This window comes from Pelophylax lessonae, assembly GCF_965119305.1.
Source record: "Pelophylax lessonae genome assembly, chromosome: 5".
Lineage (NCBI taxonomy): Eukaryota > Metazoa > Chordata > Amphibia > Anura > Ranidae > Pelophylax > Pelophylax lessonae.
In genome coordinates, this window is record NC_138772.1 from 329,291,993 (window position 1) to 329,316,754 (window position 24,762).

The window sequence follows — 24,762 nt, forward strand, 5'->3', positions numbered from 1 at the left end:
ATTATACTCTACTATCATAGTTATTGAAATGAATGTACTGTGGTGCACTGCATGGCAGCGCCATTCATTGCAAACTTGTGTTGCAGTGCACCACAAAACATGTTGCTCAGCGTTTCCAAAAATCAAGCAGGTGCATTTGTATATCCTTTGTGGTGCATTTGCATCCTATTCAAATGAATGGGCTGCCCTTTGGCACACTCATTATGGAACTGTATTGGAAGGCGCATTTTCAAATGGAGACGCAGGGTGTATTGTACAGCAGTACTGAATTAATTATTTTAAAAACTACCTTAGAAATATAGTAAAAGGTACAAATTGGTACCAATATTCATCCAAAATGAACATTCTACTAACACATACATTCTCATCCAATTGGCTGCAAAGCAGTAAATGTGAGCTAGCACAAATATACATAACTAGATATATTTACAAATTGAGTGGAAGTAGATTAAAGTATATTAAAATCCAAGAACAAAAATTTCATATACATCACAACTTATTGATCCATAGATGTGGTGGCTGCATTCGTTTTCTTTTTGAGACTAAGAACATTCAAGATGGGCACTGTTTGGGTATTTTGAAGGCTGTCAAAATTAGAGGTTGACCGATATATCGGGGGCGGATATGCACTTTCCCCAATATATCAGAATCGGCCTTTTGATTTGCCGATATTTAGGGAAAGTGCTTGTACTGGGGTGATGCCTCAAGCTACAGGCATCACCCCGGTACCGGTGTCCATAGCCGACAGTCGGCTGACTTGTATTGACAACCGATGCGGAAGGAGCGGGAGGGGACGTGCCCCCCTCCCGCGGCTTGCCCCGGGTCTCCCGTCCCACCTGGAGAACCGGGCATCCTACCTCCACCGCTGCCACCAAAGAGAAGACCAGGGTCTCCCGGAAGTGATGTCATGACATCACTTCCGGGTACTCGCCGCCAAATTAAAAAAACTGACAGCATTCAAAACGACCAAACTTGGCGTTTTGAATGCATTTCTGTGCTGAGGAGGGGTTTGGGGTCTTTTATACCCCCAGATTCCTCCACAAGGAGTACCTGTAGAAAAAAAAAAAATAAATACATTTTTTTTTTACATGTGTGAAAATATCGGCTGATACCGATATCCGATGACCAAAATATCGGTATCGGCATTAAAAAAACGATATCGGTCGATCACTAGTCAAAATACAATAGCCGCGGAAAGAGAGTCATCCATCCTCGCTAGGTGGCGTGGATGGAGAAATATGTTCGATATTTTCCGTTTAGGCTACAGGCTGAATAGAAAAAAATATATATTTTGACAAACATAAAATTCATATACCATGGTTTATAGGCATGCACCTTCAGGTGATTGGACACTGACAAAGCTTTAGAGGAAACATTCCCTGTGTGCTTTCCCTATAACCCAACCCCACCCTGATTTCTCAGTTTTCTAGCAAGCAATGGAGAGCCAACCAAGGAATGGAAAGTTTGAAAAAAAAGGGGGCGGAGAGCTGAAGTTTATCCTTGCAGAGCTCAGTGGGGGAACTCAGATGTGATTGGAGAGAAGGGACACACCCCCTTCACCCAGCACACAGAAACAGACCAGAGGCTGTCAAATCAGCTGGAGGTCCCTCCTCTGTCACCATTTTTCTCGATGTCAGGAAAACTTGTCAGAAGTGATTCAGGTCGATAGAGGAACAAAGCAGCAGAAAGAAATTATACTTTGTGCTCTTAACCACTTTAGCCCCAGCCCTATTTCGGACACTTTTTGTTCACAAGTTAAAACCAGTATTTTTTCCTAGAAAACTACTTAGAACCCCCAAACATTATATATATTTTTTTAGCAAAGACTCTGGAGAATAAAATGTCGGTCATTGCAAAATTTTTTGTCACGCGGTATTTGCGCAGCGGTCTTTAAAACGCCATTTTTTTGGAAAAAATTTGAAAAATCACATTTCACTGCATTTAAAAAATACTAAACAGTAAAGTTAGCCCATTTTTTTTGTATATTGTGAAAGATGATGTCACGCCGAGTAAATAGATACCAAACATGTTAAGGTTTAAAATTGCGCCCCCCCGTGGGATGGCGACAAACTACGGTCAATAGAGATCTCAATCTGCGACGCTTTAAATTTATTTAACGGTTACCAGTTTAGAGTTAGAGTGTAGCTCTTTTTTTTTAATTATTGCCCACGCTGTGGCGATCGCGGCGATACCTCACATGTGTGGTTTGAACAGCGATTTCATTTGCGGCTCGACTTGCGTATACGTTTTTTTTTGTGCGCGAGCTAACGGTGACGGGGACGGCTAAATTTTTTTTTTTTTTTTTTTTCCTATTTATTTTTTCTTTTTTTTTAAACTTTATTACAGGTTTTTTAAAAAAAAAAAAATCTGATCACTTTTATTGCTGTCACAAGCAATGTAAACATCCCTGGTGACAGCAATATGTCGTGACAGGTACTCTTTATGGAGGGATCGAGGGTCTAAAAGACCCTAGACCCCTCCACTACACTTCCCTGTATGCAAAACGCCGAAAACGGCATTTTTGCATACAGCCGTTTTTCAAATCTGCCGCCTTTTGCAGCACAGTAACCCGGACGTGACGTCATGGACGCCGCCTCCGGGTTACGTCATCGGAGACCCGATCGATGCCGTTTCCGGCATTCATCGGGACTCCATCCAGCCGGCGGACGTGCCGGCTGGATGCTCGGGGCTCCCGGTGGGACGGTAGCCCCGAGCAAAGCCGCGGAAGGCGGCGGGAGGGGGGGGACGTCCCCTCCCGCCCCCCCGGGTAACGATCGAGCGGCTCCCGAGCCGCATCGATCGTTACCGACGGAAAGCCGACCGTCGGCTTCAAACAACGGTACCGGGATGATGCCTCTAGCTAGAGGCATCATCCCGGTATAACCCCGCAAAGTCTGATGACGTAGAGGTTACGTGACTGGTAGTAAAGTGGTTAATTGAGACAAGTACACACTATAGAGGGATAGGCTTTGTTCATATTTTATGTCTGAGGTTTAAAACCACTTTAATTATACAGTACAGAAGACAGGTAGAATATTAATACACCATAGAACGTTATCCCCAAGCAATGAATAGGAAGGGCAGGCAATAATGAGGCAAAACAGGCCCAACAAGGGTCAGAAGACAACCTCGGAGAGGCACTGCGTAAACCTTGTGGCCTAAAGCTGCATCAGAAAAAAAGGACTGGATATCCACATAAAAAAAAAAGTATGAACAGAAAACCAGGTGATGGCCTATCACAGCTGAGCTACAGAGGCTTGGTGCCAAAATGTCCAGGAAACTCCCACTGATATGGTAGAATGGGCACAAAAAAGTGCAGGAGCAGTGTGTTCTCTAGAAATGTAAGTTCTTGCAATTAGATTTCATATCCATTGTTTTATTCATGGATTTTGAAGCAGGGTGTAACTTGCTAGGTCATCACGAAAATATAAATTTTAGTGCAGGAAAATGCAATTCATGTATTGAAAAAAAAAAATTAAAATGATAGGAACCTACCAAATTAATTGAGCTACAGGGAATATTAAAGCGATTGCAATCCTATTTTTTTTTTTCATAAAAAAATACATGATATACTTACCTGCTCTGTGCAATGGTTTTGCATAGAGGAGCCCCAAACTTCCTATTCTGGGTTCCTTCGCTGGGGCTCTCAGCTCTTCCCACGAGTGCCCCCATACCAAGCTGCTTGCTATGGGGGCACTTGTGCGGGTGTGCTCCTGATGCTGACTGTGGGTATCCATAGACGAATACACTGCATCTTGTCCTCTTTGCCCCCCCCCCCCCTCCTCACATGATTTGATTGACAGCAGCAGGAGCCAATGCGGACACAATACCAATTTCCTGTCCCTCATCCTCTCCCGGCTGGGTGTTTCTGGGTCCCTTTCCATCAGCTCCCGGATCAGGCGTTCATGCCGCCACTGGATGTCAGTGTCTCTTCGCTGTCCAGGCCCGGCCAATTTGTAAGTATGGGTCCCTAACTCGGGATCCTTCATGGGTTTTGTTCCCTGCAAACATCATCAATAACTAATTTTTGGATTGTTGTTACAATATTATTTCTGCATATGTGTTTTCACAGACATGCATGTGTGCATCCATTTCTGAAGAAGCGAGCAGTTTGCTCGGGAAACGAATCAAAGTTATTAAGATGCCTGTTTACAACCCTTGAACAATACAGTTACTAACTTCAAGAATGTACTATATTTCTGCCTATACCTTTGTTTGGCTTGGTTAACATTTTATGTACCCTGTTACATGATGTAATTTTTAACATTAATCTTTAAATTGAGATTACATTTACTCCATTTAGTGGCCACCTGTGTTCGCCTCATTTAAAGTCCCAGGGCAACCTTCCCTTTCTCTATGTACATGATCAACATATAGGGAGAATGACAGGACAATGTCGCCAGTGCCGACACCTGCGTGCAGAGTGACAGCAACCAAGAAGGCCACCTTCTGTAATAAGGTAGACAGAGCATATCCTCGAATACTGGCAAACAGAGGTTCTTAAAGAACCAACTGCACCAAATTAAGGTCCCCAGTTGGTGACCAAAAGTACCAAGTGTCGCATCCCCTGGAGGAAGTCACGCACCAACGGCCTTTGGAAGAAATTTGCCAAAGCCGAAACTTGACCCTTGACAGTACTGAAGGCCAACTTTTGATCAACTCCCAGTTGAAGGAAGCCAAGATCTGGGCCACCGAGTAAGAGCGAGGGGGAGCCCACTCAATATACGACTGTCTCGTATGATGAACAAAAATCACCCTAGAAGTCGTCGCTTCCCACGCTTCAAGCAGGGTGGGAACCACTGAAGCAGCCAAACCCCCGTCCTTCAGCACCTGGGTTTCAACAGCCAAGTCGGCAAAGTCAGCGACCGTAACGTTGCACAGGAGATGGGCCCTGGAGACAATAACTGCTCCCTGAGAGGAATTCTCCAAGGAGCGTCTGCGGCTAGCCTGACCAGGCCGCCGTACCAAGCTCAGCGAGGCCAGTCCGGAGCCACGAGAAAGACCGGAATCCCTTCCCCCCTCGATCCTGCGAAAAATTCTTGGCAGCTACTTGGGAGGAGGAAAAGGCAGACCGCAGCCGATACTGACCTTGGCCCATCCGTGAGCACACACACGACCATGTCGGCGGCAGCCGTGCGCAGGTGACCATGCTAAACTCCACGGCATCGTTCAGGTTGAACCTAGCGAATATTCTTGCCCATGACAGAAACCATGGCGCCACCATTGCACCCGCCAGAGGGTCCCGGGAGCGGACCACAAACCGCAGCACTATCCTGTAGATGCGACGCTAACAGGTCCACGTCTGGAGTGCCCCAACGAAGGCACAACTGCTGAAACACCTCCAGATGAAGGGACCATTCCCCTGCATCCAAGGCCTTTCGACTGAGGCAATTCACCCGCCAAGGTTTCCACACCTGGAAAGGGAACAGCGGAAGAGCTGGAACAAGGTGAACTGCCCAACGAAGAATTGACACTTCCAAGGTATGGACGTTTACTCACCATACCGGGAACACAGGCGGGTGCCATCTCATGATAGGACCCCACGCCACCAGAGTAGGGGGGCTTTCAGCCAAACAGGAACGCTGCAATATAAACCTAGACCCTGTCGTGTGTGTCCTGGCGAGATGTTTAACTTGTGGCCAGTCCCCGTCCAGTGCGAACTTTGTCGCGGCCGACCCAGCGCGGAGCTAAGGCCTGCACGCGCTCAATGGCCAGACTGGGGTGACCACTGGATATGGTGGTCCAGTCTATCAGCTCGGGATAATTGCTAGAAGATCTCACAGGAAAAACATTCCGGAAAAAAAAAAAAAAAAAACTAGCTAAAGAAAAAAATCTACAAAATAAATTACTTCCATATGGACCAAAGATCCCAGCAAGGAACTAGGTCCTTACTCCTGACTAGGCAGATTAAAACTGATATCTTATGCAGGAAAAGAGAGGGTGTGCCCTCCGGGACTGCCCATGGGCTTGGCCAGAACTTTTTTCTGCCTGGTGTCCTACTCTTGTAGGGGGCAGTATAACCCTACTGATATGGATCAGCGAGAACTGTGTCCGTCAATGAACGATAGAGAAATGTAAGTTACTGCTTGAGGATAGGTGTAAAATAGCCTTCGCATGTTATTGAACATCATGGACAAGCACAGGGCTCTGTGCTCTCCAACTTACATATTTGCTGTGTATTTAGCGGTTTACCTGAATATACTGTACAGTATGATCTCATAGGTTCAGTGCAACATTGAAAAAGGTAACAGATAACTTCAGATCATCAATAATCGGCCACATCATTATTCTAGTACAGAATTTTTGTTTTATTTTTATCCAATTCCCTATTTTTGATTAACCGGTTGCCGACCGCCGCACGACTATATACTGCGGCGGTCAGCCCCGGCCAGGCAGAGTGACGTATCGGTACGTCACTCGCCTGTCACTGACTTGCGAGCCTATAGCGAGCGGGCGCGCGCCCGCCGCGGCTCGTTCACAGGCAAGTCAGTGCGTGTGACCGGCGGACTCGATGTCCGCCGGCCACACTACGATTGCTCCTGTGAAGGGAGAAAGACAGAGCAGCTTGTGTAAACAAGCTGCCTGTCAGTTCTCCCTGTGTAAAAGTGAAGATCTGACCGTTCTACTATGTAGAACGGTTGATCTTTGCTTTTACACCAATAGCCATGTCCCTACACAGTAGAAAGCACGCCCCTAGGACACACTTAACCCCTCCCTGTCCAATAAAGTTAACCCCTTCCCTGCCAGTGTCATTTTTGCAGTAACAGTGCATATGTATAGCACTGATTACTGCAGTAATGTCACTGGTAACCCCAAAAGTGTCAAAAATGTCAGTCAAGGGTCCGATCTGTCCGCCGCAATGTCGCAGTACCGAAAAAAAAATCGCAGATCGCCGCCATTATGCGTTAAAAAAAAAAACACCAAAAATGACAAAAATCTTTCTCTTTGTTAGTAAACGCGATAACTTTTGCGCAAACCAATCAAAATACGCTTTTTGCGATTTTTTTTACCAAACATAGGTAGCATAAAACAAATTGGCCGAAAAATGTTAAAAAATTTTGATTTTTACTTTTTTTTTGGGGAATTTCATATAAAAAAATGTGAAAAATATTGTTATTTTTGCAAAATTTACGCTCTTTTTTTGTTTATAGCGCGTGATCAAAAAATCGCACAGGTGATCAAATACCACCAAAAGAAAGCTCTGTTTGTGGGAAAAAAAGGACGTCAAATTCGTTTAGGTACAGCGTCGCACGACCGCGCAATTGTCCGTTAAAGTCACGCAGTAAAAAATCGCAAAAAAACCCCTGGTCCTTTAGCAGCCAAATCCTCCGGGGCTTAAGTGGTTAATATCAATACACAAAGAAGCTTGAATAGAGCCTAAAAAAAAAAAAAAAAAAAAAAAAAAATCAAAAAACACTAGTCTAGTAGCATTAACAGCTATTTGTGTTTTTCTTTTTTTCTGTGGCTATAATGAGCAACCAGCTAGACACTTATGGTTCCGCACCTTCTAAACTACATATGCATAAAACACACACAGTCCGGGTTAAACATAAAACATGAAAACTGCCCAATGCTTGTTCTTTATAAAACAGATTTTCAAGCTGCAAAGTTAGTTCTGGGGTTTTAATAAGCAATATTTTCAAAAAGCCTAAATGTCTGATTTGGTCTCTAAAAAAAGCAGGGTCTATGGATGATACAGTCCTTTTCCAGAGCTATTTTGTGCTCTGACCTTTCTAAGCATGTTCCCCTATTTTCCTGTAAACAGAGAGACACTGTATGAGCAGGTCCTATGGGCTTTCACCACTCCAGTCTTGGCCACAGTGCGGAGACCACTGTTGATTTTTAGTGGGAGTGTATAGGTCACAGTGGTTTCCAGCTCTTGATGTGAACACAAACAAGTACGGTTTAATCTTCTTAGTGTAAAGAATAAAATATACCCATCACTTCACGAAAGCAGTTTTGGCAGCTCCATCACACCCCTAAAAGGTTACCAAAGTAAATTTACACAACTGAAAAAAAGGAAAAGAGCCTTAAACTAAATGTTGTGTATCAAGACTTTTCCAAGGAATCCAGTATCTAAAATATATGCAGTGAGTAAAATATATATTTGTCTTTTCCTTGCAATGACAAAGCAGCTCATAGACAGTCCAGTATATTAACACTGGCTTTGTATAATGTTCAGCTCCTATGCATTTTATTGTTCCACTGCACAGAATGTTATACAACCCTAGCTTTGTGTCAAGTGAACTTTTTTTTTTTTTAATTTAGACATGGCTAACTTAGCTATGCCGCACTTAGGATGAGGAGTGGTCACACATGCATCCTTACTGTCTGGATTTCCCACATATGCCTGACAGAGGCATAATGATATCATAAACATAGATTTTGTTTACAGAAAGGGATTTTTCTTTTTTTAGGGATATAAATTTGTGGCTAGTTAAAGCGGAATTCCACACTAAAAAAAATGTTTTACCTAAAAATACCCTGGGGACAGTCAGGGCTAGTGCATTTAAGCAACAATAGCCTCTGAACTGTCTCCTGTTTCACTTACCTGTAAGAAGAAATACTTACCTTGAAAATGTCTTGTCCAGCGTTGCCATCTCAGGTGAGGGCAGTTGAAGCCAGAGCGTCCCTCTTCGGTGACGTCGGAGTCCCAGAATGCCCTGCTCGTCACTTTCGGGGCAGGCGCGTCATCCCTGAACAGCTTCTGGGCATGCCCAGAAGCTGTTCAGCAGGGAATGACGTGCCTGCACCGGAAGCGACGAGTGACTCCGGTGCAGGCGCATTGACTCCTGGTAAGATGACGCTCATCTCCCAGGAGTCAATGCAAGGAGGAAGTGATGCCATGGGCCGTGTCCGCAGAGGGAGGAAGAGGAAGGAAGGTAAGTATATTTTCATTAAAAACAAGGTAAGTGAAACAAAAAAAAAAATGTAAATTATCCAATTCTTTTTCAGGTATATTAAAGCAAGCGGACGGTGCAAAAAAATTTTTTAGGGTGGAACTCCGCTTTAAGATGCAAATACTGCTGTCAAAATTCTGCGGGAGATATTCTGAGCTATACAATTAATGGGAAGACCTAACTCTTTTGTAGACCTTGTGGTCTTTACTTTTAACATATAAAGTTGCAAGGTATCAATGCTCCATGGCAAAGTTTAGGCAAACCGACTTTGTGACTAAAACAAGTCTTAAAAGTAAGCATGTTGAATCCAAAAACCAAACTGGCATCATAGATTAAATGCAGACACCCACTTTCATACAGTATAGCTTCCTGCATTGCCTAGCTGGCACTCCTGTTTCCACAATTCCCTTGTAGCCATTGAGCCTGCCATCATGCAAAAACCCCACAACAGGTATTTTCAGGAGTGGATGTGAAAGTTGATATTTTGCTAATCAAAGTATGCTGGGTTTCAGGACCCCTAAAGAAAACTTTATACCATTTCAATTTGATGCATGTTAAACTGATTTTAACCACTTAAGCTCTGGAAGGTTTTACTGCCTTAACCATGGCCATTTTTTGTGATTCGGCGCTGCGTTACTTTAACAATTGCGCGGTCTTGCGACGCTGTACCCACATACAGTTGATGTCCTTTTTTTTTCCCGCAAATAGAGCTTTCTTTTGGTGGTATTTGATCAGCTCTGCGGTTTTTAGATTTTGTGCCATAAACAAAAAAAGAGTGACAATTTTGGAAAAAAAAAACAAAAAAACAAAAAACACAATATGTTTTACTTTCTGCTATAAAACATTCCCAATAAAAAAAAAAAAATTTAAAAAATCATTTTTTTTTTATCAGTTTAGGCCAATTTGTTCTCTGCTACATATTTTTGGTAAAAAAAAATCCCAAAAAGCGAATTTTAATTGGTTTGCGCAAAAGTTATAGTGTTTAGAAACTACAGGATAGATTTTTGGACCTTTTATTTTATTAGTAATGGCGGCGATCACCGATTTTTAGCGGGACTGCGACATTGCAGCGGACAGATCGGATCCCTAACTGACATTTTTGATACTTTTTGGGGACCAGTGACGTTAATACAGTAACCAAGTGCTAAATAATATGCACTGTTACTGTATAAAGGACACTGGCAGGGAAGGGGTTAATACTGAGGGTGATCAAAGGGTTAAATGTATGCCTATTTGTGCTTACTAACTGTGGGGGGGGGCTCTGTGACAGGCACACAGGGATCGGTGTTTCAGCTTAGCTGATACCCATGATCTCTCTGTGCCTGTGTGACAGAAGAGCCGCCTGCTTTGTTTACATAGGCAGGTGGCTCTTCTGTCAGTTTCTGTGAAGATCGCGGGAGGCCGGCAGAGATCGTACCCGCTCCTCCCGCGGTCTGGCTTCCGTTGTGTCTAATCACAGTAGGAGCACAGCCGAGGCATGCACATAATCACGTAGATCTACGTGATTATGCGCAGCCGAGCCGTCCTGCCGCAGTAAATCTGCGTGGGGCGGTTGGCTAGTTGTGCTGATAAGTGTAAGTGAGCTGCAACCAAAGATCCAATAATTCCGGAATGTAAATAAATGAAAATAGTCTGGTGCGCTAAATGTGAAATATTAAGAACAAATGAATGTGATTTGCACCACAAATAAACATCATTCAATAATGTACATATAGGCTGGAACAAAACTGTACATCATGGTGATACATATATTTATGTGAAAGTGATACAAATTCCCAATAAGGGAGTGAAGCTAATTGCCCAAATGATTCAACTCAAAGTCCAAATGTGCTGGATGTGATTAACTTGAAAAAACGGTGAAATGGACTGGTGCTGGAAAAACCAAAAGTGATTCAACATGGAATGTGACAGTTTCCCACCACCTCACACGTTTGCTTCTTACCAGCAAATGCAGTATAAAGGGCATATAGAAAGGCAGAAACCAATTAAGGGAGAACCTCTTGTGACGGAACAAATTGGAGTGATCGATTCCCACACCTTTAGGCAAATGGGGCCTCTTACCAGATACAAAATATGTTTAGGCTTCAAGGTATACTTCCGTTTTTCCTGACACTTATTGGTGGATAGGATAGAAGTCTCCTAGCTCACACACTCGGTTCGATATCCAAGTTTTCACATGTATGGAGCAAGAACAGAGGGAGGCCGATAGTGCATTATCCCCAAGATTTTATTAAAAATAAGGTAGAGCACTTACATTTGAGAAGACACAATCTGCCTGGTTATAGATACTGTTGTCCGCGGTTGCCTGCAGTGAAAGCCGCGGTGATGTGAGTGACAGCGCGGCTCCTCCTTGCTCTGACGCGTTTCCTCCCGATAGGGCTTCCTCGGAGATGGGAGGGGAGCCCGCGCCGTCACTTCTGCCCTTTTAACTGACTTAGATGCCGCACTTCCGGTGTCAACAGCGGGGGAACAGGAAGTGATTCTAGCTTACATCGCCGAACCTTCAAAACGTATTTTGACATTAAATTTGACTTCTAAAGAGCCAAATATATTCCACTTCTTAGAGTCTATTTGTCATATTAGTTTATCGGGCGCAAGATCCTTTCCTTTTCTACTTGTTAGCTCTGACATCGGAAGTACTTCATAAACTGTATTCCTGCTTAAGGCTTAACAGTCCAAGACAGAGGGACGAAAGAAAGCCTTCCTAATCTCAGGATAAGCTAGAAACATAGAATGTGTCGGCAGATAAGAACCATTTGGCCCATCTAGTCTGCCCAATATATCTGAATCCTATGAATAGTCCCTGGCCCTACCTGTAGATGACCTACAGGTAGAGGCGAAAGCCTTTTTTATTGTGGGACGGGGGGGTTGGGGCTTGGTGAAGAGAATATTCTTACCCTCCATGATTTCCTTGATATACTTATTCAAGGAGGGCCCAAACAGGTCTTTGGCTTCCAAGGGTAATCACTCAAAGCATTAAAGAGTTCTGCTGACCAGTATTTAAGCCAGAGAATCAAGCACAGTGAGAAGGCCCATCCTCGAAATTTGGAAAAATATATTCGCTAAGTTGATTACACAGTTGCTTAAAGCTAAAGGCAAAAGATGCACCTAATTATGGGCAGAGGGATGGAACTGGGGTTCTGGACCATACACTTAGTCTAGGGAGCAATGGTCTGATAGCCGGATTGCTGGAGCTGCTGATGTTTGAGGAGGACTTAGATTTTGTGGGGATAACTGAGACTTGGTTTGACAGCTCTCATGACTGGATGGCGACCATTCAGGGGTATTCCCTTTATCGCAGAGATAGAGAGGGTAAAAAAGGGGGAGGGGTATGTTTGTATATTAAGAACAGTATACAGGTAAATATGAGGGATGATATTAATAATGGAGCTATGGACGAGGCAGAATCCCTATGGGTAGAGCTTCAAAGGAAAGGCACGGTGGGGAAGGTAATATTGGGCGTATGCTATAGGCCCCCAAACCAGAGGGAAGAGGGTGAGGTGGACCTCATGTTACAGATAGGATTGGCAGCAAGGATGGGAAATGTCATTATAATGGGGGACTTTAATTATCCTGATATAGACTGGGCAGAAGGAACCGCGCATACAGCCAAGGCTCGGCAGTTCCTAAATGTTTTGCAGGACAATTTCATGGGTCAGATGGTGAATGCACCGACAAGAAACAATGCGGTACTTGACCTACTGATTACCAACAATACAGACCTGCTCACGGATATAGAAATACGGGACAACTTAGGGAACAGTGACCATAGGTCAATTGGTTTCAGTATTAATTACAGTAATCGGAAACACAAGGGTAATATAAGGACACTGAATTTCAAAAGAGCCAATTTCCCTAAACTGCGCTCGCTGCTAGAAAATATCAAATGGGATAGAACCCTGGGAACAAAGAACACGGAGGAAAAATGGGAGTGCTTCAAGAGCATACTTAACAAGGGGGTGGGCCAGTGCATTCCACAGGGAAATAAATTTAAAAGAGCAAAACTAAACCCTGGGTGGCTAAACTCCAACATAAAAAAGTATATTAGAGCTAAAGAAAAGGCCTTCAAAAAATACAAGACTGAGGGGTCATTGGCAGCATTTAAGCACTACAAAGAGTGTAATAAGAAATGTAAAGATGAAATCAGGGCGGCTAAAATAGAACACGAGAGACATATAGCGGAGGAGAGTAAAAAGAACCCCAAGAAGTTCTTTAAGTATATAAACAGTAAGAAAGCGAGGCCAGAACACATTGGCCCCATAAAAGATGATAAAGGAAAAATGGCCACTGAGGACAGAGAAAAGGCGGAAGTGTTAAATAATTTCTTTTCTTCAGTCTTCACAAAGGAATCGGGGGGCTACACGAACCCCGCTTGTAAGGCCGAACTAAATAATACACCTCAGGAAGTGCCGCCATGGCTAACAGAGGATAGACTTAGAGCTAAACTAGAGAAACTTAACATAAATAAATCCCCGGGACCGGATGGCTTGCACCCGAGGGTTCTTAATGAGCTCAGCCAGGTGATTGCCAGACCATTATTCTTGATCTTTAAGGATAGTTTACAGACAGGTATGGTGCCAGCTGATTGGAAAAAAGCCAACGTGGTACCAATATTTAAAAAGGGGCCGAGATATATCCCGGGTAACTATAGGCCGGTCAGCCTAACATCAGTAGTCTGCAAAATTTTGGAGGGGATGATAAGGGACCACATACAAGACTTTAGTAATGAAAACTGTATTATTAGTAGTAATCAGCATGGATTCATGAAAAATCGTTCATGCCAAACCAATCTATTAACCTTCTACGATGAAGTGAGCTGCCACTTAGATAAAGGTAAGCCTGTGGATGTGGTGTATCTGGACTTTGCAAAGGCCTTTGACACCGTTCCCCACAAACGCTTACTGTACAAACTAAGGAAGGTAGGTATGGACCATAAGGTGAGTACCTGGATAGAGAACTGGCTCCAGGGGAGAGTCCAGAGGGTGGTGATTAATGGGGAGTACTCTGATTGGGCGGGTGTGGAAAGTGGGGTCCCCCAGGGTTCTGTCCTGGGACCAATCCTGTTTAATTTATTCATAAATGATCTAGAGGAGGGGATATCTAGTACAATCTCAGTATTTGCAGATGATACTAAATTAGGCATGCCAATATCTTCTATGCAGGATGTGGAAATCTTGCAAGCAGACCTGAACAAAATAACGGGGTGGGCAACTACATGGCAGATGAGATTTAATGTAGAAAAATGTAAAGTAATGCACTTGGGGGCCAGAAACCAGAAAGCAAGCTACTCACTAGGGGAGGAACCTCTGGGTGAGTCTAGGATGGAAAGGGACCTGGGGGTACTGGTAGACAACAGGCTTGGAAGTGGCATGCAATGCCAAGCCGCTGCAAGCAAAGCCAACAGAATACTGGGTTGTATAAAAAAGGGGATTCACTCCAGAAATAAAGAGATTATTCTTCCACTCTACAAGACTCTGGTCCGGCCACATCTGGAGTATGCTGTCCAGTTCTGGGCACCGGTCCTCAGGAAGGATGTGCTGGAACTGGAGAAAGTCCAGAGAAGGGCAACAAAAATAATTAGGGGAATGGAGGACATCAGCTATGAGGAAAGACTACAAGCACTGAACTTATTCTCTCTGGAGAAGAGACGATTGGGGGGGGATATGATATCAATGTACAAATACTGTACTGGCGACCCTAGCATAAGGAACAAACTATTCAGAGAAAGGAGATACAATAAGACACGTGGCCACTCACTAAAACTTGAGGAAAGGCGGTTTAACCTTAAAGTGCGTAAGGGGTTCTTCACTGTAAGAGCGGTAAGGATGTGGAATTCTCTTCCGCAAGCAGTCGTATCAGCGGGGAGCATTGATAGTTTCAAAAAACTATTGGATGGACACCTTAAAGACCACAAGATACAGGGGTATACAATGTACGGTTAAAAGCAAACACACACACACACACATCATAGGTTGAACTGGATGGACTTGTGTCTTTTTTCAGCCTCACTAACTAACTATGATAGGCTGCCATGGACACAACTGCAGGTTGCATGGTAGGTCCCACCAATGCAAAGACTGCTTTTAAGAAGGACCCCCAACCTTTTACCTACTGGGCCTTCGAAAACAAGATTATCCTCTACTGTGAGCCATGAGGGTTTTGTGAAGGTAAGAAATGGCCGACTCCATCATAGAAATTGCAGAATTAGAGGATAGGGAACTAGGGCCCTGCACAGACCATCAGGCAAGACCATCGGTTTGCACCAAAAACCACAAACAACAGATTCCACCTATGTTAGATAGCAGGGTTCCTTCTGGGCGCTGTGGTTCCTTACAGGATTAGCACAGCACCCAACAACAGACACGCTATGCAACTAGAGGTCTTGGATAGCAACAATGCTCAGATTAGTTAAACAGTAAAGGTTTTACTCACCTCCCTGCATGTATGCAACATGTTCTGTTAAAGGATGCTACTAATTAAAAATTGCTTATATTGCTGACAGGGTCACTTTAAAGGATATGTTCACCTTTGGGAACATGTTACATGTGACATGTTCACATGGCTCCAGACACTGCCCTCTCTCCCTGTGGCAGCAGTACAGGAAAAAAGTTTCACGTACTAGCTGTCACTTTTTAAAATCAGTGCAGCCGTGCGGGGCTCTGCCCACATGGCCGCGTCGTTCATTCACACAGCTCTGTGTGTGAATGAACTGCAAGCACCAACATCCTTTGCGGTTGTTGGCTTGTAGTTAGATCTCAATGAATTACCATGGCACTGTGGAGTGCCGTGGTAGTCCATTGATTTGTTTGGGTCAGTGTATCTGCCTGCCCGGACAGGATTGTATGGGTATACAGATATACTGACAGATCTGAAGGAAACCTGCATGGCACCAGCAATCTTCTGATCGCTGGTGCAATGCTTTAGAGGCTCCAAAAGAAAAAAAAATGCACATTATTTTACAAGCCAAAAAAAAAAATGTGCATTTATTTTTTTTTTCTAAAAGGTGAACTTATCCTTTAAGAGTAACTCCTCTATAGACTTATATACACAGCAAACTCATAAAAGCTAGTATGTTCAACAGGCAGTTCAAATAAGCAAATAGTACACTTCAGTGATTCACAAACTCTGAACATGTCATGATGAAAAGCCATCCCATAAGACGACTTAATAGACAGCATGTTTGAGGTATAAAAGAGCGACAGCTGTAACCTTTACCTTTCCACTATGGGATTTTTTTTTTTTATAATAAAAGTGCTTTTTGTCTTTTACAAACCTTGGAAAAAAAAAAAAAAAACTTTTGACATAAGCAAACACTGAGAATGTATGGAAAATGAAGCAACTTAAGCTCAAGATGCTATAAAAATGCTAACCCCTACAAATGTGTTACTATAAAAAGTTAATTTCAATTATAAAATCAAATCTAGGAGTTAGGGTAGAAAACAAAATCCAGCATTTGGAAGTTCATGTTTTGAACTCAATACGCATCCTAACCCAAGAACAATACTATACTAAGTACTTAAAATAATACTCTATGTAAGGAAAAGCAGCATTTCACCCCAAACTGCTCGCTCATGACTTACATTCAGTAATAAAGTATCTTAGAGTGGTTCTAAAATCTAATTTTTTTTTTTTTTTACCTAAATGCATTATGTTCTACCCATCCCCTATCCCTAAACACTTACCTGACTCCTGTCACCCCTCCAGTGCTGCCTCAGCTCCTCTCACTTGCTGCTCTCCCAAGACATTGTTTGCTGCTGCTGCTGGCTTACTAGTGCTGTGTGTGTCTATGGATGCACACAGCCAGACTCAGGAGTACGTGTGCACGGGGGGCCTCCTTAGCACCTGGCTTAATGAGGAGGCACTCGGGGGAAGAAAGGAACGTACAATGCCAGCATTGGACTGCCAAAGAAGAGGGAAGGCAACACTGCTGCACAGAGCAGGTACGTACGTATAACATCTTTTTTTAATTTAACAAAAAAAAAAAAAAAAAATTATTTAGGCGTCATGCACACAGGACATTTTTTCAGCAGCATCAGATGTTTTTTTTTTTTTTGCAGCTTAAAAACGCCTCCCCATGTTATCTTATGGCCTCATGCACACACAGACTTTTTGCAGCTGTAAGTGGCATAGGCGTTTTCAAGCTGCAAAAAAACTCAGGGCCAGTGTGTTCTGAGGACCGGCGTTACAGCTGTAAAAATGTCTGACGCTGCTAAAGGCTGCTTAACGTTACTTTTACAGTGTTAAGCCACGTTCTGTTTTTTTTTTTTAATGGGAAAATCAATGGTTCCCTATGGGAGCCTATTGATTTGAATGGAAGTCGCATCCAAGTCGGATCAGGATGATTTGAGGATCTGGAGGGGGAACTCCACGCCAAAATGTGGACAAAAACGGCGTGGGTCCCCCCAAAATCCATACCAGACCCTTATCAGAGCATGCAGCCCGGCAGGTCAGGAAAGGGGAGGGAACGAGTGAGCGGCCCCACCCCTCCTGGACCATACCAGGCCACACGCCCTCAACATGGGGGGGGGGTGGGTGCTTTGGAGCAGGGGGGGGGCTCTGCACCCCCCCCTCCACCCCTTGTCTCCATGTTGAGGAGGACAAGGGCCTCTTTCCGACAACCCTGGGGGGTGATTGTGGGGGTCTGCGGGCAGGGGGCTTATTAGAATCTGGATGCCCCCCGTAACAAAGGGGCCCCCCCACATCCCAGACCCCCTCCCTATGTGAATGAGTATGGGGTACATTGTACCCCTGTCCATTTACCCAAAAAAGGCAATGTAGTGTAAATAATGTCAAGAGACGGTTTTGAGAAGTCCTTCATTAAAAATCTTCCTCCGGTCCTCCTGAGACGATGCCTCTCATGATTATGCTGACTCCGTTCTTTCCAGATTCTTATATAGCCATGGGGGTGTGGCCACTCGGTAACATCACCCAGAGACCCCACCCCCTTGTGTTGTCATGCATTGTCAGATGACAACACAAGGGGTGGGGTCTAAGGGTGACGTCAACGCCTTCATGGCTATATAAGAAGCTGCAAAGAGCGGAGCCGGCATAATCAAGGGAGACATCGTCAGGGGAGGACCGAAGGGAGAAGACTAGAGGGAGAAGACCGGAGGAAGATTTTTAATAAAGGACTTCTCAAAACCGTCTCTTGTCATTATTTACACTACACTGCCTATTTTGGGGTGAATGGGTAGGGGTAAAATGTACCCCATACTCACATAGGGAGGGGTCCGGGATCTGGGGGGCCCCCTTATTACAGGGGGGCATTCAGATTCCAATAAGCCCCCTGCCCGCAGACCCCCACAACCACCGCCCAGGGTTGTCGGGAAGAGGCCCTTGTCCTCATCAACATGGGGTGGGGGGGATGCACAGCCCTCCCCCTCCAAAGCACCCACCCCCCCATGTTGCTTGGATAAGGGTCTGGTATGGATTTTGGGGGGGGGGGCCCTCATTTTTTTTGCATGGGGCTCCCCTCAAAATTCATACCAGACCCCAAGGGCCTGGTTTGGAACATGGGGGGGGGGGGGCACGCCATTTTTTTCTCCATTTTGGCATGGAGTTCCCCCTCAAGATCCTCAGAGCGCAAGTCGCACCACAAGGATGCGACTTCTATTCAAATCAATGGGCTGAAAGCCGTATCAAGGGCGGCTCATAGGCAACCATTGATTTTAAATAGAGGCAGAAAAATGCTGTTAAAAGCTAACGTGGCTAAACATGCATTCACGCCAATGAAAAAAAAGATACTAAAAAGCACGTTTTTACAGCTGCTGGCGTCAGCAGTGGGTCTGCAGCTCATTTTTTCTAATGCCCTGTGTGCATGTGGCCTTAATATCACTTTAATGATTTGGACGGAGTAATGGAAGGAATAAAACCTTTGTTAGTTTTAGTCAGTCCCTGTACCTATATTGAAACAGGAAGTAAAAGGAAATCTCTCCAGTAGGCACACAGACTGCAACAACGTCAATTTCTGGACTGTGGAAAATTTAGCATTCCATTTGGAAATCAAGGTCTTAGAGTCTGGAGGAAGAATCTAAGTTGCATGAGGTACAGTGTGAAACGTCCAGTTAGTGATGAGATGGGGAGCCATATCATCTGCTGGTGTTGGTCCACTGTGTTTTATTGAGTCCAAAGTCAGCGCAGCCCTCTACCAGGCAATTCTAGAGCACTTCATTCCTCCCTCTGCTGACCAGCTTTATAGAGATGCTAATTTAATTTTCCAGCAGGACTTGGGACCTACCCACACTGCCAAAGTACCAGTACCTGGTTTAATGATCATGGTATCACTGTGCTTGATTGGCCAGCAAACTCACCTGACCTAAACCCCATAGAGAATCTGTGGGGTATTGTCAAGAAGAAAATGAGAGACACCAGACCTAACAATGCAGATGAGCTGAAGGCAGCTATCAAAGCAGCCTGGGCTTCCATAACACCTCAGCAGTGCCACAGGCCGATCACCTCCATGCCACGCCGCATTGATGCAGAAATTCAGGCAAAGTGTTGAGTGCATACTATTTTATACTGTACATGGACATACTTTTCAGTAAGGAACCATTTCTGTATTTAAAATCCTTTTTGTTTTTTATTGGTCTTCTGTAATATTCAAATTTTCTGAGATACTGAATTTTGGGTTTTCACTAGCTGTAAGCGATGATCATCAAAATTAAAAGAAAGAAATGCTTGATGTGTAGCGCATCTATATAAAATATAATTTCACTTTTTGAATTGAATTACAGAAATAAATTAACTTTTTAATGATATTCTAATTTTATGAGATGCACCTGTAATACAGATATCCACAACTTGTGGGTGAATTTTTTTTGGGCTTTTAAATAGTGATCGACCAATATCGTTTTTTTAATGCCGATACCGATATTTTGGTCATCGGATATTGGTATCGGCCGATATTTTCAGGCATTAAAAAATTATTATTATTTTTTTTTTTTTTAGGTACTCCTTGTGGAGGGATCTGGGGGTCTAAAAGACCCTAAACCCCTCCTTGGCACTGAAAAGCATTCAAAACTCCAAGTTTGGTTGTCTTGAATGCTGTCGTTTTTTTTAATTAGGCGCTGAGTACCCGGAAGTGATATCATGACATCACTTCCGGGTTTTTTACATGGAGACCCGAGTCTTCTCTTTGGCGGCGGTAGGATGCCCGGGTCTCCCAGTGGGACGGGAGACCCGGGCGAGCCGCGGAAGGCAGCAGGAGGGGGGGGGATTGTCCCCTTCAGCTCCTTGTAATGACAGCCGAGTGGCTTCTCAGCCGCATCGGTTGTCATTACAAGTCAGCCGACCGTCGTCTATGGACACCGGTACCGGGGTGATGCCTCTAAGCTGCAGGCATCAACCCGGGTACATGCACGTTCCCTTAATATCGGCAATATTTGCAAATCCAAACTCTGATACAGATATATCGGGGAAAGTGCATATCGGCACCCGATATATCGGTGTTGCCGATAATCGGTCGATCTCTACTTTTTAATCAAAGTAATGTTCAAAATCAAGCAACTCCTAGCAATCAATACTCATCTTCCATGTTATAAACGGATATAGTCAACATGTGGTTAGCTGCTACATCATTGCTGTTTGTATTGCCTTAACTATATGACTTAAACTAAAAAGGAGTACCACGTTAACCCTATAGGAAGTTACTTGAAAGCCAAGGTGCGCCCAAAATAAAAAACAGAAAAATCAGCACAATACATATCTAACAGTCAGTAGAATTTGCCCCGTATGCCTCTTCTTTTGGTTGAAATCTTACTCCATCTATGCACCCCCTGTCCCACCTCGGTTATCATAATCCTCAAATGCGGAGTGGGTCAATACATCAAAGGGGCCATCACATGCTATTATCAAGAGACCCTGACTATGCTAGCCCCTTCCACCCAGCTTCACCATTAATAGAAGCTGTACTATGAATGAAAACATGATCACCCACCCATCATCCATTCTTCGTTCCGGTTTCAATTATAGAAGCTGCAGTATGGCTTCTATGAATGGAGTAGCTGGGCAAAAAGGGGGTAGGGGGAGGGGTGTTGTACAGTCAGGCTCTCATGTTGACAGCCCCTTAGTTATTAGCACCCCCCCCCTTTTCCTCCCCAGAAGATAATAGGGATGGTGGCACAGACGGAGGAGAATCTCAACCAATACAAGTGGCATCAGCACATTGTTAGTTATGCCATTTTTTTTACTTTGGCTACACTTAGGCTTTAACCACTTGCCGTCCGCCCTATAGCAGTTTTACCGCTACAGGGTGGCACCTATGTGCCGGATCATGTATATACACATAATTCCACACTTCTGGGTAGGTGGTGCACATGCTGGCCACCGGAGGCTCACTCCAGCTGTAATTACACACAGTGGGAGCGGATCCGCGGATACCGTATACTTGATGTCCGCCGGCTGCCGCCGATCGTGAGGTAAAGACACAGAACTGCGGTCTGCCTATGTAAACAAGGCAAATTGCCATTCAGACAGGAAAGAAGGGATGGAATTTATGCCCCTGCTAAGCAGGGAATAAATTCCATCTCTTCCCCCAGTAAAAGCACCTCCCACATTACAGTAAATCACTGGCTAGGCACACAGGTAACCCTTTGATTGCCCCTGTTTAACCCGTTCCCAGCCAGTGTCATTAGCACAGTGACAGTGCATATTTTTAGTATTGATCACTGTATTAGTGTCACTGGTTCCCAAAAAGTGTCAAAAGTGTCAGAATGTCCACCACAATAGCCCAGTCCCGCTATAAGTTGCTGATCATCGCCAAAACTAGTAAAAAATATCCCATAGTTTGTAGACACTACAACTTTTGCGCAAAGCAATCAATATACACTTACTGGGATTTTTTTTAACCAAAAATGTAGCAGACTACATATTGGCATAAATTGATGAAGAAATTTTATTTTTTTCACATTTTTTTATAGGCTATGTTTTATAGCAGAAAGTTTTTTTTTATTTTGTTCCCCTCCAAATTGTCGGTCTTTTTTGTTTATAGCGCAGAAAATAAAAAATGAAGCTGTGATTAAATACCACCAAAAGAAAGCTCTATTTGTAGGGGACAAAAGGACATACATTTTATATGGTTACAGCTTCGCATGACCGTGCAATTGTCAGTTAAAGTAATGCAGTGTTGCATCATAAAAAATGGCCTCGTCATAAAGGGGGGGGGTAAATCTTTCGGAGGTCAATCGGTTAAATAAGAACTACTACTTTGGTTCCGACAGCTTACATTTGTGAATTCTGCCCGAAAGTTTCCATCTTCACTATAGGTATTCAAAGATTCTAGTTCTTAGAAGTATTGAGTATCTCAGAGTAATATTAGGAATGTGTTTTATTCAACATTTACCTTTGCATGTTCCTGCTCTTGCTGCTGGAGCCTGTGGATGGTATGATTGGCGGTTTGCACTGTAAGAAAGATTTGAATTGATTAATCAGCTGTTCTAGCCTCAAAGGGAAGTTATGTACACAAAATCATGTGTGACAGAACTAAAACGGACTCTAGTAAAACATGATCGCACTATGCTCAGGAAGTGCCCTTGGGTGATCACTGCGAAGGTCTGGTTTAGCATACTGCACGCTGATGCCAAAGCAGGAAAGGATATAAAGGGCTCATCAGTTTTCCCCGACTGACAAGCAATGGGAATTGCTAGCACTTTGTACATGTGCAAGGAAAGGCTTGACAAATCTCAGATTACTAACAGATGGGCAGAGGGGCTTAAATATTTCCTTTATTTACATATTCCAGAACAGCCGTACAAGCATTCAAAGCTCTTCCATTGTTCTTTGAATATGCAACACTTGCATTTTAAATATTATGCCAAACAGGCAACCATATAGACATTTCAGTGTCTACAGACCAACAAACATTGGGCACAAATGCATCCACCTAAAACAATTACATTTTTCATTGAGGTAAAGAGGTAGGCCATGTGTAAAATATGTTATGTATTTGCAGTACTGTTTAGATCAGCTTTGTGAAGCTCTTCTGCCATCCTCCTCCCATTTGCTGCTCCCATCTGCCTACAAAATTCCCTGTTGAAGACAATTGATCATCAAATGTAGAAAGGAGAGGTATTTACCAGAAAAACGTAAAGTGATACTAAACACATTTAGTATCATTTAATTTACATTGTCCCTTCTATTTCTGTATGTGGATGATGGCACTGTAATTATTTTAATAAAAAAACAAAAAAAAAAAAAAAAAACATCTAAGTACATTTTTTCCCAATCGATAGACAGCTGTCACATGACCCAGATCTTTACAAGCCTGTCTGGAGGGAAACCTAAGCAGGAGGAGTCTCTAGTCCACTGCTGCTGGTCACATGTTCAAAATAAATAAAAAATAAACAACCTTTGGAATACAGAGTAAAAATAAATAATATCAATAAACAGTTTTAAATCGACATACAAATATAGGCTAGAAATAAAATTGTTAATATTTTTTGGAAACAACATGGTATGGGTGGATTTCTGCCAGCCACGGGCTGTGTCTTAGAATAACAAGGAGGTGAAGCCTCCAATAATCTACATGTTATATTCTGCCCCCACTGTGTTTAGCTGGTTAGCGGGCATGGAGGAGGGAGGGGGAGAGGGAGTGGGCTGTCATTTATCACTGTGTTTACGCCCACATCTGTGACTCTATAATCACATGGTCTGTCTGCTCAGCAGGGCCGCTGATAAGCCAGTACAACTGGCACTGTTGTACCGGGCCCTGTGTCCTCAGCTCAGCAGGGGGGCCCGGGCAGCCTCAGAGACAATTAATCAGTCTGGTAGTCTTTGGGTAAAAAGCAAGCACCAGTAGCAGAGCTCCCAGCACATGCAAGTCCTGCCTGTAAAAATGATTGTTTGCTGGGCATGTCTAGCATCCTAGCAACTAATCAGGTGCATGGAGGCCCGGCATTCAGGGTAGGAAGATGTAACTTCCTCCTCCTGAGCTGCTCAGCCTCCACCTATAGTGCTGTACTTCCCACTGACAATGGAAGGGCTGGGAGTCTGAAGAGACCTGCTATCTTGATGGGGACACTGCTAAGTGAACAGAGCTCATGCCATAGCTGCACACACAGGAGGGAGGAGGGGGCCAGGATCCCACCGGTCTATTCTAGAGAGAGGGAGGACAGGCTTCCCCAGAGCAATTTATACTGACTGCAACCACACCATCCACAGTACTTGTACTATGCCTGCAGTCTCTGACCGTCTCCTATAAAATGTCTGCAGTCTGTCTGTCTGCTGTATATTGCAAGCAGTCCCTGACCATCTCCTGTAGCATGCCTGCAGTCTCTGTGGCAGGAGAGAGCCTGGGGGGGAGGGGGTGACACCATGGTTTACCACACCAGGTGACACCAACTCTAGTGACACCACTGCTCCTGCACTGCTGCCCCTGCTAGCAGGGGTGTAATTGCTCTTTTCTGGGCCCCCTTTCTGATCTATGTGCTGGTGGGAATGGAGGGACTTTTTTTTATAATTTTAGGGTACATGTGTATTCTAGGCCCAATTCGCATGGTGGCTCAACTTCAAGTCCCGGCTGCCTGCTGCTGCCCATTTTCTTCCCTGTGATCTTCCTCCGCTCAGCTAGGAGTTGGGTCCAAGACAGAGAGAGAGAGAGAGAGAGAGGGTGTGAAGTGGGCGGTGGCAGCTGACAGTCTGAATCCAGGAGCAGAGGGGAAGCGGATCATGATTGGGAGTGATTATACTGCATTGCACTGCACACAGGCTGCACATATTTACTATGGATGGCAATATGGCATGGCATGGCGATTGTACTGCCTTGCACTGCACTCTGCACATATTTACTATGGATGGCATGGCATGATAAATTATCACTTGAACACAAACCTGCACTTTGTTTCAAAGCGGGGTCTGGGGAGATGCC

The 24,762-nt window shown here is 44.1% G+C and overlaps 1 protein-coding gene across 1 annotated transcript in view; it reads right to left on the minus strand.

Moving 5' to 3' along the window:
- Positions 1 to 24,762, minus strand: part of BLOC1S5 (biogenesis of lysosomal organelles complex 1 subunit 5) — a 71,670-nt gene that overhangs the window by 476 nt on the left and 46,432 nt on the right. Inside the window, exon 4 of the mRNA XM_082258767.1 lies at positions 22,240 to 22,298. Within this exon, the coding sequence (XP_082114893.1) occupies positions 22,240 to 22,298 (59 nt within the window). The remainder of the gene's footprint in view (positions 1 to 22,239; positions 22,299 to 24,762) is intronic.